This window comes from Marmota monax, unplaced genomic scaffold (genome assembly GCF_021218885.2).
Source record: "Marmota monax isolate L192 unplaced genomic scaffold, Marmota_monax_Labrador192_F-V1.1 WCK01_AAM20220418_F8-fsc00030, whole genome shotgun sequence".
NCBI lineage: Eukaryota > Metazoa > Chordata > Mammalia > Rodentia > Sciuridae > Marmota > Marmota monax.
This window is the reverse complement of record NW_026691988.1, coordinates 10119624-10135859: the sequence shown is the minus strand read 5'-3', so window position 1 is coordinate 10135859 and position 16236 is coordinate 10119624. Positions and strand designations below refer to the sequence as shown.

The following is a 16236-nucleotide window of genomic DNA, read 5'->3' as shown; positions in this document are numbered from 1 at the left end:
CAGATACATATTGAGCACTTGTTTTATGTCAGATTCCTCATAATTCTTGAGATGCCTCAGTGTACAAAATAACTGAAATCCCTATTCTGGGGAAGTTTACATTTTAGCAAACATACAATAAACATGATTTAAAAAGTGGCTATTAAAGTAGGTTGATGAGGTGCTAGGAAAAAATAAAGAAGATGATGAAGATTAAGGAGAGGAATGGGTTTTAATTTTAACTTTTTGTGGTCCTGGAGATGGAGTCCAGGGCCCTTTGCACGCAAGGCGAGGGTTCTGCCACCTAGCACACCCCAGCCCCCTATGCTGAGTGGGCGGTTTTTCAGTGAAGGTGGTGGTGGGGCGGTGGGAGAGCCTTCCAGGCCTGGAAAGGGCCAGAGGGCAAGAGTGTCCAGGGCCAGCCACCTGCCAAACCTCAGGATTTCCTTCCTGGTTGAGCATGGTCCACACTCACCCAGCCACACTCCCATTGTGAACCTTATTGGAAATTATTATTGGACATCATTCCATCAAATCATAAAATGACACTAAAGAAGAGAAACTATTATAAGGGGCCACATAATAAAGCATTTCTTTTGGTCTTTCTGATTTTAAGAATGTATGCAAATCATTGTGACAGGTAACAGTTGTTTTAAGAATTAATTCCTGACCATGTCGCAGGGGCCCATTAGATGTTTAGGTCTCAAGACTACTGCCTTTGAATTTAAAGACAAGAGGCCATATCCATCAGTTAATTCGTATAAGATGTGGGAACATCTAAAATTCCTGCCTAAGACTGTGCCTGTTCATGGCACTGTTCATGTATAAATACTGAGTTTAGAATAAGAATTTTAAACTACAACGTATGCATATTCAGGTTAATTACTTGAATCTGTGAGACTCAGCTTCCACATTAAAAAAAAAAAAAGGTAGATATACCTCACCATATATTAGTCAAAACCTCTAGAAGGAATAGCACCACGAGTGAACCTGATGTCAGCCGTAGCCTCTGGGGGTAATGCTGGGCAGTGAAGGTTCATCATGTGTAACAGGTTGATATTGGGGGGACTGTGAATGTGGGGACCGGGGAACAAGGGCCTATGAGAAATCTCTGTACTTTCCTCTCAATTTTGCTGTGAACCTAAAACTGCTCTAAAAAAAGTCTTTTAGAAAAATGGAACTAGTGGTATCTCCATCTGCAGAACTGTGAGGATAAAGATGATGCTGGTAGGTGGCTTTGCACAGTGCTTGACACATGGTAGACCCTAAGTACTGGCCCTGCTCTTGAAAAAGAGCAGTCATCTGGACTCTTGTTTTGGCCTGATTTGCTTCCATCTTTGAGGCGACCTCCACCTGATATTTTCAGCTTACAGAGCCCTACCCTTTACTTCTGCCTTTTGAAAATAACCACTTACGTGTTTGATGAGCATGTTTATGAAGCAGATCCAATATTTAAAGGAATCTTGGAGTGAAATACTTTGGGAGTGATGGCCCTTTAATTATAGTATTTTTCCTGTGAATTCTGGAGTTTCCTCCTTATCTTTTCCCCTCAGTGACCCACAGCCCTTATCTCCTTGTTCCAGGATTGCTGTCTTAGCCTTGTTCCAGGATTGCTGTCTTAGCCTGCGACTCTCCCCGGTGGTTACCATCTCCTTCCTCCTTTCTCCCTGCACACTTCTGGTCCACTGGCTGCCCTGTTGCCAACTTAATTTTCTTTTTCTTTAAAGATTGTTTTTTTTTTAAGATGGACACAATCTCTTTATTTATTGTATTTATTTTTTGTGGTGCTGAGGTCGAACCCAGTGTCTCACATGTGTGAGGCAAGCGCTCTACCACTGAGCTATAACCCCAGCCCCTCCCAACTTAATTTTCTAAAATACCGCTGTACCCTTTTTATGTTTTAAAAATTTACATCAGCTTAGTGTTCCAAGTCTGAATTTCTTTGCCTAAACTCCAAGGTTCACAACAATCTGGAACCTTATTATTTCTTTTTGATTCTGTTTGTTATACCTTATTCCTAAGCCACTCACCAAGACTACCACTGACCCTGTACATTTCACGTGTGTTTCTCACTTGTGTGAGCTGTTCTTTCCACTTAGATTGCTGTACCTCGTCTTCTCTGTCAGTTCCATTTTGTACGGGTGTATCTAAGTTCTACATTCTCTTCCAAGTCTTCTCCCGACTCACTCATCTGTCAGTGTTTTTATGTTTTCCATGTATAAAATAGTAAGTTAAATTAGAGAATGTATTTATAAAGTACTAAGTGCTCTCTTTGTCTCACATTTGAGGGGAACTATATATATAAATTCTTGAAAGAAATACAAATTCTTGTAGAGTAAGTTATTCTGTAAGAGTCTAGCCAGGTGATTCTCTGAAGTCCTACCCTTTAAAATTGATCACTGTTAGAGGACATAGAATTTATACTACTTTGGGTTTTGGAAGTTGATAGGGGAAAAAGGGGTATTTATCAAATATTTTGCAAATAATTTAGATTTCTCTGATACAAAAATGAAAAAGGCAGGTATAAAATGGAAACATATAGCCTAACTCAGCTGGTATGATTTCTTTACATTGATGTTCAGGACTCTATTGTTACTGCTTGGCACCTGGTGCTTTCTATTTGCCCAGTGTATCTTGTTTTGTGTTTTGTGTGTGTTTTTTTTAAAGGTTTATTTATTTCAGCTATCAAAGAACAGAATTATAACAGTGTAATTTAACAATCCTAATTGGCTTCATTTTTAATTTTAAAATCAGGAAACACTTCATTCCATAAAACAGAATCAGTTTTCCTATGAGCCAAGCACTCATCAAAAATAATTTGATGAGTTAACATTAGATTATTTATTTTGCTTACACAAAATAAGGACAAGGGAACTTCATTATTTTGTCACTTGAGAATGGCTGTTCTCCCTCCAATCCAGATTTCTCTTGGAGGACCAGATGTGTCAGCTTGGTTTGACTGACTCCATGTTTTGTTTTGTTTTTCCCCTGGAATATTGTCTCTGTTGAAAAACTGGCTTCACAAAGAAGGTGGGAGCAGGAAAATTTCAGAATCCAAAGCTTAAAAATAAGTCTTGGGCAGTGTGGGGTTATTTTCTGTCTCTGGGAGGATCATCCGGTGTCCGAGGCCTGGGGACAGAGGCAAAGTCCCCAGCTGCCCATCTAGGAGATGTCACTCTCAGTAGTGTCTGGTGTCCTGACCTATGCTCGCCCAGAATAACGGTGGGTAAGGAGCAGCAGGTCACAGGGGCCCCCAGACCCTCTGGGAGACAGAGATCTCCCTGGGCAGACCCCGGGGCTGAGAGTCAGAGACCAGGAGAAAATCAACAACTGTCCCCGCCTGTGGTCCCTGAGGTCCTGGGGCAGGGATACAGGAGGCAGCCAGTGTCACAAGACTTCCCCGTCCCCAGCCAGGCTGGGCGCCTGGCTAAGTGAGGATAAAGGCGATGTCCCTCCTCAGGGCCTGGCCCCTGCGCCTGGTCTCACTTCCTCCCCGGCACTGCCGGGAAGGGGAGGATATGACACCCAGGGAAAGGCTGGGAAGTGAGGCCACCGTCATCAAGTTCAGGGTGCGACAGCTCAGTCTGCCCCCCAACAGGCCCCATACTCGGCTCCCCTTCATGGGCCACGTCCCTTCTGAGAGTCACGCCCTGCCCTCTATAGGCACAAGGACCCAGAAGTTCCTCAGGTACATGTTCATGTTTAGGCCCTCAGATCCGGAAGTTCCTCAGGTGCATGTCATATTTAGACCCACCGATCTGGAGGTTCCTCAGGTGCATTTCCATGTTTAAGCCCCTGGGTCTGGAAGTTTCTCAGGTGCATGTCCATGTTTAGGCCCCAGGATCCGGAAGTTCCTTGGGCGCTCGCCCATGTTTAGGCCTTAGCATCTGGAAGTGCCTCAGGTGCACGTCCACGTTTAGGCTCTAGGATCTGGAAGTTCCTCAGATGTCCATATTTAGGCCCACGGATCCGGAGGTTCCTCAGGTGCACGTCCATGTTCGGGCCCCAGAATCCGGAAGTTCCTCGGGTGCATGTCATATTTAGACCCACCGATCCTGGAGGTTCCTCAGGTGCATTTCCATGTTTAAGCCCCCGGATCTGGAAGTTCTTTGGGTGCAGGTCCCCAGCTCAGGAAGTTCCTCAGGCATCCATGTTTAGGCTCTGGGATCCAGAAGTGCCTCAGGCGTCCATGTTTACGCCCCAGGATCCGGAAGTTTCTCACTTGCACGTCCATTTTTAGGCCCCCAGATCCAGAAGTTCCTCAAGTGCGCATCCATCTTTGGGCTCTCGGATCTGGAAGTTCCTCAGTCCTCCAAGTTTAGGCCATAGCATCCAGAAGATCCTCAGGTGCACGTCCATGTTTAGGCTCTAGGATCCGGAAGTTCCTTTGGTGCATGTCCATGTTGAGACTCTAGGATTCGGAAGTTCCTCAGGTACATGACCATCTTTCGGCCCTCAGATCCGGAAGTGCCTCAGGCGTCCATGTTTAGGGCAGAGCATCCGGAAGTTCCTCAGGTGCATGTCCATGTTTAAGCCCCCGGATCCGGAAGCACCTTGTTTTGTGTTTTGATTTTAAAAATTACGTTTACTGAAGTATAAATTAAAAACTGAAAGAGCCAGAGTTGCTATTTCAGATGCATCTTTAGAGTGCTGTGTAAAGGCAGGAAATTGGTGAGAAGTTGAAGCTAGGGAGTAAGAATGCATGTCATTTGTTCTCTTCTTTTAGCTCCTAAGAAATATATTTTTCTCTTTTCCAGAACACTCTTGCGTCTCCATCTCCCCATCCTCTACCCCAAGACATCTCCCTCTGTTGTCTTATCAGCAAGCTCTGGGTTGCCTGATAATTCCTAGCTTCAAGGGAGGCTGAAAAATTATTTCTATTCTTTTTTAAAAAAAAAAACTCTCTGTGGTTGTAGGTGGATGAGTGATGATGGAGTTAAGACTGTGTGCAGCTGACCCATGACTACAAGGGCACATTGTCTGAGAAAAAGAAATATGCTAAACTCTTAGGTGTATGAGCATAGCCTACCCAGGAAACTTGTGCCTTTTTGAGAGGAAAAATGAATTTATTGCTGGAAGGACCTTTGCAACTCTCTGAACGTACTCATCAAATACTCATCAAACTGATTTTTTTTTTCTCCTCAAACACTGAATTTATTGCTAGAATGTCTGAGCTAGAAGCTTGATTTGGAAGCACTTAGTGAACAGATAGTACTAGAGACTATTTTCAATAATGCTGAGAATGCTCAGTAAGATTTTTATATGAGAAGAAGGCAGAATTTGGGCTCTGGGGGAACTTACTTTCAGAAATATGCAGAGGAAATTAATCCTCAAAATAGAGAACTTACAACCACCAAAGAGCAGAAATAGTGTTTAGGTAGCTATGGAAGGAGTTTCAGGAAGGAGAATGTGAACATTTGAGTCGAGTCCCGGGAAGCCATTGCTAAGGTGTTATAGATAGACATTTGGATTAGGCAGTTGGACAGATATAGGTATTTCCAGAAGCAGTTATTTGGAGTGGAAGGAGTTTAAGCCAAATTGTTGTCAACTGAGGGGAAATATAGGCTCAAAATACGATAGTTCCTCCTTACTCATGATTTTGCTTTCTGTGATTTTAATTACTAACAGTCAATCATGGTCTGAAAATACTAGTGGAAAATATTAGAAGTATATAATTCCTAAGTTTTAAATCGCAAACTGTTCTGAGTGGTGAAATTGCATGCCACCCCACAGATGTGAGTCATTCCTTTGACCAGTGTATCTATTGCAGTATATGCTACCAACCTATTAGTCACTCACTTAGTAGATGTCTGGGTCGTTAGATCGACTGTTGTCATCAGAGTTCTTATTTTTAGATATCCCTTAGGTAGTAGCCTAACCATGTCACAATGCTTTTATTATTAATCTCAGTTTATTTTATCTTGTAGGCCTTATATCATTTCATATCAAGAAGAAGGGTGAGTAGAGTACAATAGGATGTTTTGAATGCCAGATGCTGTGTCCCGAAGCTAACTGGGGAGCTTGGGACCAGCCAGGGTTACATAGTACAACCCCATTTCATTAAAAAAAAAAAAGCACACACACATTCATTTAATTTTTATTATAATGTTATAGTGTTCTAGTTCATTATTAGTTGTTATCAGTTTCTTACTGTCTAACCTATAAATTAGACTTACTGTGTGTGTATGGGCAAACCATAGTGTATGTCGGGTCTGATAATATCCATGGTTTCAGGTGTCTGTTGGGTGTCTTGCAGTGTTTCCCCTCTGGATTGGTGGGAAGCTGGGGCAGCTACTATTCTTGATTAAGAAATTTATTTTTTACTCCATTTGGAAAAACTTATGTGGAGGAAGCACTGAAATCTTTTTAATCTTCACAGAAGTTGAAGATACAGGAGAGAGGGAGAGGCTGGGATAGAGTGAGGGAGTCTCTTTTTGGGTAGTAAGAAAGAGTTTCCTATCTTCACAATGCAGAGGAATATAGCAACAAATAAAGGGCAAATTATCCTTAAGAGTAGAGAAAAGGATGGGCCCAGTGTTTGTGAACAGGCACTGACGAATGGTTTTCATATTGCTGGAAGGTCCCTCTGATGGTTATTATTTTGTTTTAAGTAGAAAGGGTAAGAATGGTCATCAGCTGAGATTGGCTTTGGGGTGGAAAAACTGTTTTATTTTCCCTTAGCTTTTAAATTCTACTCATGACAATATTTTGGAAACATGATTTACCTGTTGGAAAAACATTGTCTGTTGATGTCAACAAAGCCAGCAGTTCTGTGGCTTTTTTTTTCCCTATGAGATTGGATGTTGCTCAGTTTCCTGGGCTCTCCATGAACTCACAGAAGGCATGTTCACACGAGTGATGAAAATACTAAGACCTTATAGAAGAATTAGTCCCCCTAGTCTAAAAGTGAAAATGCGAGTTTCCTTTCATACATGAACCATTCCATCCAGTAAAAGAACTTTTGGCATCAGGATTTCTATAACCACAATGTAGGGTGCAGACAGGTTGAGAACCAAGGAGCTGTGTATGAGATAGTGGAAAACCAACAGATCTTGGGAATAGATGATAAGACCTGTAGGTCATTCTGAAGGGGGAGATGTTACAAAAATGTGGCACAATAAGTTCAAAGATAGGGTTGTTGGCAGTTCTCCAGGAGATTACGGTCTGTGCAGCATCTTGAGTCTCACTGATGAGAATTTTGAAATGCTGATAGAGGTCTATCAGGTATTTATGACAAAATATAGCATTCCAGACAATAACTGAGTGTCTTCAAGAAAGTAGGTAAAAAATATATTATTTTGTATATAAAGTTGTAAAAAATTGTATGTAAACTGGGTGTGTCGGCATATGCCTGTAATCCCAGTGGCTCTGTAGGCTGAGGCAGGAGTATCATGAACTCAAAATCAGCTTTAGCAACTAAGTGAGGCCCTAAGCAACTTAGCAAGACCCTGTCTCTAAATAAAATATAAAAAAGTTAGGGATGTGGCTGAGTGGTTAAGCATCCCCGAGTTCAATCTCTAGTACACACCCCTCCCCCCATGTATGTAAGTTTGTTTATAAAACTGTAAATTTGTATATAACATCTACATCAATGTTTTAATCAGTGAATGAGTAAAACAAGTTATATGGGAATTTTTTACTTTGTGGTGAATGAAATATACTTTATGCTAAATTCTCAAGTTTTGAGATAAAGCCTGTTATCTTTAAGATCTTTCAGGGAAGATCCATAATTGCTCCCAGGAGTAGGTGGAGAAAAGAAGTCATTTGACAGTTTCCAGATGGCCACTGAAAAAAACCATCAATAAATTTCCTTCAAGTTCTCGATTACTAACTATGAATTTTGTTGTATCTCCAGACAAATCAAGTAATTCAGATGTAAGTACCACTGTGCTGTAACCCAGATTTAACTTTTTGAAAACAGATGGTACAAAAGAAGAAAAAAAGTCTTTTCCCATCTCTGTGGGCAAAGCTCAAACTTATTTATCCTCATCCAAGGCAGTTTCTCTCTGTTTTGGCCTGACTTCTGGGAGCCCAGAACTTTTAAAAGATGTTTTCTTGAAAATAGTGAGTTCTTTTCTTGTCTGTCCGTAGTCTTGGCTGAGTTCCTTATATTCTGGCTGCTTTGACTCATTAATATTCAGGCTGATCCAGAGTGGCTGAGAAGGCAGCAAAGGGGTGGAAGTTGGTACAGTGAAAGAGTCCCCGAGTCTTCTCAGGAAAGATGCAAATGACCCCAAGAATGGTGTCACCAAGTTTCATTTTCTCCAATCAGTTGAATTCTTAAGGCTTTCAACTGACTTAAATAGAGTTTTTATTTTTTTTCTCTTTTTTTCTTTTGATGTAGGTTCAGTTAGGGCTTAACTTTTCTGCCTCTTTGTCAGTAAGTATGCTTTTCTTATTGAGTATAAAATGATTAATCAAGTTAAGATAAGCATTGTACATTTCTTAGCTGGAGCATATTTATACAGATTGACAAATATTAAATTGCTTTAAGAATTGCTGTCAGCACTGTGGCTGCAGGGAAATGGATTACAAAAATGGAAACTTATAACTTCAGAATAAGTGCTTTTCCTTTTATTGTATCAAAAAAGCATATGTAGATTGTCATCCGAGGATAGGATTCCCCTCTGGGGACAAGGGATTGGTGGGGGACAGGGACAGCTACCATAGTTAATTAAGAAATTTACCAGTTACTCCATTTTAAAAACTTTATGTGGAAGAAACATTGAAATCTTTATAGAGGTTGAAGATAGAGGAGAGAGGAAGAGGCTCTCTCCTTTAGCAGAGCTTTCTTTCAAAGATGGCTCTGGAAAGAGTAATCATTGTATGTGGTATAGAATCTTAATATGGGGGAAACATTGTTTTGCTTATTTTGGGAGAAAGTTACTGTGTTCTGCCAAAGAAAATCTTAAAAATACATGATTAAACAGTGTATTTGTTATTTCTCTTTTCTGTACTACTTTATGAAGCGTGGTTTTAAAGAAATCAGTTTCTCTTTACTGTCTGCTTATGAAGGCTCCATGGATGGTTAGAAAGAAATCCTGTTATTGTGAATGATATTTTAACAATTGCCACCACCACTAAATCTGTGCATAAAAAAAAAGAAACATCTGGCAGTTGCTTCTCTTTAAGTAATATTGATGTAAAAAGTCGGGGGCAACAAGTACATTTGGTACTTTCAGGGATTTGAAATGCACTTTAACAATTAGGGAGGAAGATTCCTTGTTACTTCCCTTTATGCACAGTTGTTCAACACTGTGGTGGCTTCTGGGTAGGGCTGATGGTGGGTCTTGCTGTCTGCCCCAGGAAGACTGATTCTATTCATATTCTATATGTACAGGCAGTGGAGGTCGTCCTACTTGAGTTTGAACACTTTGTTATAAAGTTGCTGCCATGGAGCACAACTGTGCTTTAGCTTTGGGATTCTACCCTTGAGTTTCAGAAGCTGACGTGGACTAATTGAAAGTACTTGGGCTCCATAAAGATATGTCTAATGTTTTCTTCTTACTCTCATCAGTGTTTTGATACAAGTGTTGGGTTTAGTCACCATTGATTCACTCTATAAATATTTATTGAGTGCCCAATTAGGTGCTAGAGACAAAAGTTTCTGCTCACCAGTGTGGGTTCAAATGGCTTCTAGTTTTGGACAGTGGCTACTGTGGAGAAAGAATGGAGGGGCATTCATTAAACAAACAAATAAATAGTTCAAAATTAGTATTGCTTGTTACCTAATTGAATAATTCTTTTCAGAGTTACTCAGGATAAATTAAAATATTGAAGCAGGCATTTGTTTCACTGAGGTGGGATGTGATACAAAGTATACATGTTAGACTGTCAGTCCCCAGCTCCACATCACCTCAGAGTTTCCCTTTAATGCCGGACATCAAATTGCTCTGCAAGATAAACTTATTAAGGATGGAGTGTAGGAAATTAATAGGGAGCATGATGAGTGACTTGTAGCTATGTGTGTTATACATGTGTAAGTGATTGAAAACTTAATGCAACTTTGAGCTTTTACAGATAAAATATGTTGACAAAAGTGTTTTACAGAACTCATATAAATTAATTTCTTTTTGGTTTTTGTTTTGTTTGCAAGGTTGAGGATTGACCATAGATATGTACGTGCTAGGCAAATGCTTTACCACTGAATTATATCACCAGCCTAAATTTCTTAAATCTAGCACACATCTAGAATCTAAGATGTTCTACAGTAGGCTGTGTTGACATAACTTACTGTTATTATCAGTATTATTTTTTGTGTAGGAGGCAAATGGTAGTGTGGTGGTTGTGGTGGTGGTGGTAGTGAATTGCTAATGTAGATCAGTCTTCGTTTACAAAGGAGGAACAATTCTGTTTTTTAATATCATTGGAATGCATCAAAAAACCTGATGAATATTAAGTATTCATCCCTAAAATATAGGCCAGAAGAAAGATAGTTTTCTTGATTATCTAAACTACAGAAATCAGCATATTTCATGGGGGTAGTTTGAGAACTGAATTTTCTAGGTGTAAAATTTTAATCCTAGTCCTCTTGGGAAGGTTTGATTAATTTTGCACTGAACAATGTCACGCAGAGAAGTTCTCATCAACATCTCATGCATCTTAATATTGCCCTTAGAGTGGAAAGAAGTAGTAAGTGCTCACAATTTCTCTTTGGGGGAAAGAGAAAGGAAACCCACATTGCTTTAGGTTTTCATGCAGCAGAATTTTGGACTTTCAGTAAGAATGCCTATAATATACAATATTTTTTTTCCACTAGGGATTAAACCCAGGGGCATTCTATTCTGAGCTACATCCTCAACTCTTTTTATATTTTCATTTTGATACAGACAAGAAGTGGGACCGACACTGAAGGCAGAAGCCAAACACCCCTAAACAGTGCTAAATTGCCTAGGCTGGACTTGAACTTGCAATCTTCTTACCTCAGTCTCCTGAGAAGCTTGGATTACGGGCATATGCCACCATACCTGGCCAATAATGGTTTTTCATGGATTATTACTAGTAATAAACATAAAGAAAAAACTGTTACTTTGATTATTCACTAATGCTGAAAATTTTGTAAACATGGTGTCTTTTACAGATGAAGTTGAGCCTTTCATCTCAAAGAATTTGGGAAAATGTTTTTAATTTGTTTTTATTTTTCAATGCTGGGGATTAAACCCAGGGCTTTGCACATGGTAGGCAAATGCTTTTCCACTGAGCCACTCACTCTATGTTATTTTTTTAACATTTTAAAAAATTCATTCTAATATGTTATATATGGTAGCAGAATGTATTACAATTCATACTACACATATAGAGCACAGGTTTTCATATTTCTGGTTGTACACAAAGTAGAGTCACACCATTCATGTCTTCATGCACATATTGATGTCCATCTCATTCCACTGTCTTTCCTACCCCCATGACCCCTCTTCCCCTCCTATCCTTTGCCCTATCTAGTGTTCATCTAATCCTCCCACGTGCCCTCCCTCCCCTACAATCCCAATCAGCCTCCTTAAATCAGAGAAACATTTGGCATTTGTTTTTTTGGGATTGGCTAAGTTCACTTAGCATTATCTTCTCCAACTCTATCCATTTACTTGCAAGTGCCATGATTTTATTCTCTTTTAATGCTGAATAATATTCCATTGTGTATACCACATTTTGTTTATCCACTCATCTTCCATGTTATTTTTAACATTTATTAAAAGCCCTACCTTCACAGAAAAAAGTCAGGTATGTCTGGCAACCTAGCAAAATTTATAGACTACTTAATAAACCTACCAATGTCAACTATGAAAAAATGACAGTTGTCCTTTTAAGACCTTTGTCTTAAGAGGGAAGAGATTCTTGCATTGACATTCTCCTTAAGAGAGTGCAATTCTAAAAATTGAGTAAAAAATTTGGAATTACATAAAACAGATTGATCAAGCAGGACTGGATGGTTAGTTCTAGTTGTTTATTTCCCCGATCAGCACTGACTTGTAGCCTAAGAAGTCAGGTGGGATAATTTGAACTCCTCAGTGCCAGAGGATTGCTTGATCAATCAGAATCAGAGAGGACAGCCTTCTGTCTATTCTTGATGCAGCCACTGATGTTGCAGTGCAGGACGAGAAGTAGGACTAACACTGAAGGCAGAAGCCTTCATAAACAGTGCTTTCCCACTGAGATACAATGTTCATTCAACAGATACCATTGAGCTTACACTGTATTCATAGAGTTTCCTATTCTCCAAGAATATGTAGAGAAAGAAACTCTCAGAGAGTTTACTGTCTAAAGGGTGACAGAGCAGTTACATCATAAGGAGTGGATAAGTTCTGGGTTAAAGGTGTGAAGACCAGACCTCTGGGAAAGAACTGCCCAGCCATTATCAAGATACAGAGAAAATTAACAGTTCACTCTTCAGGCTATTTTTTTCCATGTTCTCCTGACACAACCCTGGGGAAACCTGTAATCAAAACAGTAGAGACAGGTACAGCTAGTTCAGAAAATTGGTTCAGATGAAGAGTTCTTCCAAGGACCTGCCAAAGTTTTTGCAGACTCCCCATCTTCTGCAATTTCAAACCCCCAAATATATGACTTCATCAGTTTATTAATACAAGGAGGAAATGTTAGGGTTTGATTTTATCTAGTCCAGGTGGGAGAAATGGGAGGAAGAGGCTATTCCTAGCAGGCAGAGGCTGCTTACTCTCAACTTTGTCACTCCAAGCAGAGCACAGAGCACAGACTCACATCCAACTTTAAGTGACCAGAGTCACACAATGTCCTCTTACACTTGTGCCTCCTCCTGTTTTCTCTTCCTTGATTTCCAGCTGTTTGGGGCCCTCACTTCTCAAAGTGAGGTCCATGAGATATCACTGTCACCTGTGCTTGTCAGAAATGCAGAGGCTCAAGTGGACCCAAAACTACTGACTTAGAATCTGCCTTTGAACAAGTTCTCCAGATAATTCTGTGCATAATGAAGTTGGAGATGCCCTCAGACTCCCCCGCCCCTTTCTATCTCCCACACCTTCTCGTATGTACCCAACCAGCAATAACTAAAGATTGCGTGTCTTTGATAATCTTCTAATCAGGAGAATGAGTTTGGCTTTTAAACTATTAAAAAACAAATAGCAGGAAGGTGCCTGGGAGATGCTGGTCAAAGGATACAAAATTTCATGTAGACAAGAGGAAAAAGTTTAGGAAATCCAGCGTAAGGGTGAATTTAGCTAATAACAATGTATTATGTACTTGAAAATTACTAATAGTAGATTTTAAATGCTCTCACCACCAAATACACAAAACAACAAACCATAGAAAGTAATGTGTGGGAGGCCTCCTCGCATGTGATTTGAGTTACCTCCCTGGCTGGGTGAGAGGCGCTCAGACATATCCTTATGTCCAGAGCTTTCCCCCACCCTTCTCAGGTCTGAGGGCTTGTCGCTACTCTAATAGGTAGCTGGAGGCTGGAGCTAGGAGAAGCCGTCCTGGAGCTGGTTTAAAGGTAATTAGAGCCTGTCTCTTTAATTCAAAACTCCCCTCAGATTTCTCATGTAGCTGAACCTTCATTTATGAAGCCTGTGCTGGCCGTGGGCTAAAGTAATGGGTATGGAAATTAGCTTGATTTTTGTCATCCCATAAGGCGTATGTATATCAGAACTTCATATTGCACACTATAAATATGTACAATTTTTGTCAGTTCAATAAGCAAAAACCAAAAACTAGGCAGATGCTATAGAAGAATAAAGCTCCCGGCTGCTCTTTTGCGCTACAGGGTCCAACCCTCGCTGTTGTCTCTGCATCTCCTTGAGTACCTGTCTGCTGCCTCCAAGGCCCTCTGAGCACCTTGCCCTCTCCACCTGGCCTTTTGCCTGTATTCTCCTCTGTGCTCTCAGATTCATCTAGCAAATGGGGTGTTGTTTTATCAATCCAGATTATACACCTACTGTAAATCCTCAGTGGCATCCCTGAGCCCACCTGGCTGTGGCTGGACCCCACACTGCGCAAATGCTATCCCTTTCCCCATCTCTCTTTTTCTCTTTCTTTTTCTTCCTTTAGACTTTGCTCAAGCGCAGCCCACTCTGTCTCCCCTTGACCAGCTCCCTGTCCTGGACACCCACCCAAAGGAATGCTCATGGTGTGGCTGTGTCTCCCACGCTAGAACGTGAGTCTCTGGGGAGCAGAGATGATCTCTGTGATCTCTGATAGCTGATGTACCAAACTCAGAGTCTGATAATTACAGGGAGTGTTCAATAGACGTTTGTCAACTTAAGTTGGTTAAACTGACTGGGAAGTTTTACTGGTTTCCTTGGAATTATGGAAAAGGCAGTTCACCTTGGGGAGGTACAGGCGAGCTAAACTGACTGAATTATATTCTTCTATTGGATTTAGCAGAGTGTAACAACAAATCCCACTATTGTGTATAATTATAATGCACCAGTTTAAAAAAGCAAGTCCTTTTTTTTCCTGGAGTTCCAGAAGGAATCCTTGGTTTGTGACAGATTCATGGGGTTTTCCTTTTGTGAAAGCCCCATTCCATTTCTAACTCTATATTTACAAGTGAATATTATATACTTTTCCCTTGCAGTATTAGGATCAAAACAAAATATTCTCTTAAATAAGCATTTCAGTTTTATCTGTATTTTGTGGTTGTTTATTACAGAGGGAGCACATTTTATGAATTATATTTATTACTGGGTGTGACTAAAAAGTATACTGGTAGGCTCGCATGCACGAGACCCTGAGTTCAATCCCCAGCACCACACACACACACACACACACACACACACACACATGAATATACTGGTATAATACTAGAGATGAGTGTATGAAATTAAAATTGTCAAATATGTACTGTGTATAGGGGATGGTGCTGTGCACCTTTTGGGAAGATGCAGTGAGGGAGAATCCTTTGGGGTGAGTTTGAGGCCTGCCTGGGCATAGGGTGAGCCCCCTTTTCAAAAGAAAAAAGAAAAAGACAAAGAAAATCATGCTGTGGGGTCATATATAGATGATTTGTTATTTTAAAACACTTAAGATTTTTCCACTTGAAATTTTTTCCATTCAAATCTTTCTTGGGGAATGGACATTTTGAAATTCCATTTTTAATATAAATTTCTATTTATCAAATTTATTAATCTAGTCTTCACTTACTTATCTTTAATTTTAGTTTCATTTCTTTTCTTTTTCTAATTTTATTATTTCTTCCATTCTCTTTAGTTAAAAAATCCATTAACTATGTTGTCAATTATTAGTGTTAGAATTATCTACATTTATCAATTTTTTTTTGCATTTTCTTTCTCTACCATGTTTGTTTCTTTATTGAGTTTACTTTTGCTAATTTTACTTTAGTTTGTTACTTTGTTCCTTTTCTAAATTCTTTTATCAAGAGGATTGGTTCATTATTCTTTTTTTCTTTTTCCCTCCAATTTTGTAATAATAACTACACATTGGCTAATATTTGACTTAGTACATGAGCAAATTGATTTTTGTAAATGATTTGATTAGCATTGAAAGTTAAATGTGCTCCCTATCTTACTCTTTTGTCCCTATGTGGCAATTAGGTTATTCAAGGCTGATTTCATTGTCTGTTTGAGCTGTCAAATTCTCACAGAACATTTTGAAACCCTAAATTCTGGTTTCAGTTCTCTTACTTGCAAAATCACTTTAGTCACACCCGTTGACATTGCTGTAGCTTTTCATTTATATATATATGTGTGTGTGTGTGTGTGTGTGTGTGTGTATTTACTTGTTTGTTCTTAAATGAAACATTTAAATAAGTTCACTTTAAAACACTTTGAAGTTCCTTGATTCCATAATAGATAGTGTTTTTTGAGTACTCACTATGTACCAAGGAATCACTTTTATGTGCCTTGTCTCATTTAATCCTCACAAGATTCCTGCAGGTTAGGTGGCATGACTCTCACTTCCCATAGAAAGAAGCTGAGGCGCTCAGAGGCTGGACACATTTTCCTGAGTCCCATGCCTAGTTGTAGAGGGATCCAGAGTTAGGGTAGCTGCTTGCTAGGGCTGGCTCTGAAGTGTGGCCTTGCTACGACAGGGACAATGATACTTTTTCTTTATTCTGGGTTTTTGCACAGATGGGTATATTTGGGTCTATTCCCTTACTTTTAGTGTACATGCATTTTTTTGGGTGGTGGTGGGGTAAAGTTATCAGTTGGGGTTTTGAAGATCAAATGATACTTTAGCAAATTCTGTGTACATTTTCTTTTACATTTGAGATGTGTTATTTCCCATGATCCTTTCAGCTTTTGCATTTTTCTTGCCTTTCTGGGA

General features: G+C 39.8%; 1 protein-coding gene across 1 annotated transcript in view; it reads left to right on the top strand.

Annotated features, from left to right (window-relative positions):
* LOC131424429 (NHS-like protein 2) overlaps positions 1 to 15054 on the top strand; it is a 66174-nt gene extending 51120 nt beyond the window's left edge. Inside the window, exon 2 of the mRNA XM_058581562.1 lies at positions 10809 to 15054. Coding sequence (XP_058437545.1) covers positions 10809 to 10831 — 23 coding nt within the window. The 3' untranslated portion in view covers positions 10832 to 15054. The remainder of the gene's footprint in view (positions 1 to 10808) is intronic.
* The last annotated feature ends 1182 nt before the right edge of the window (positions 15055 to 16236 follow it).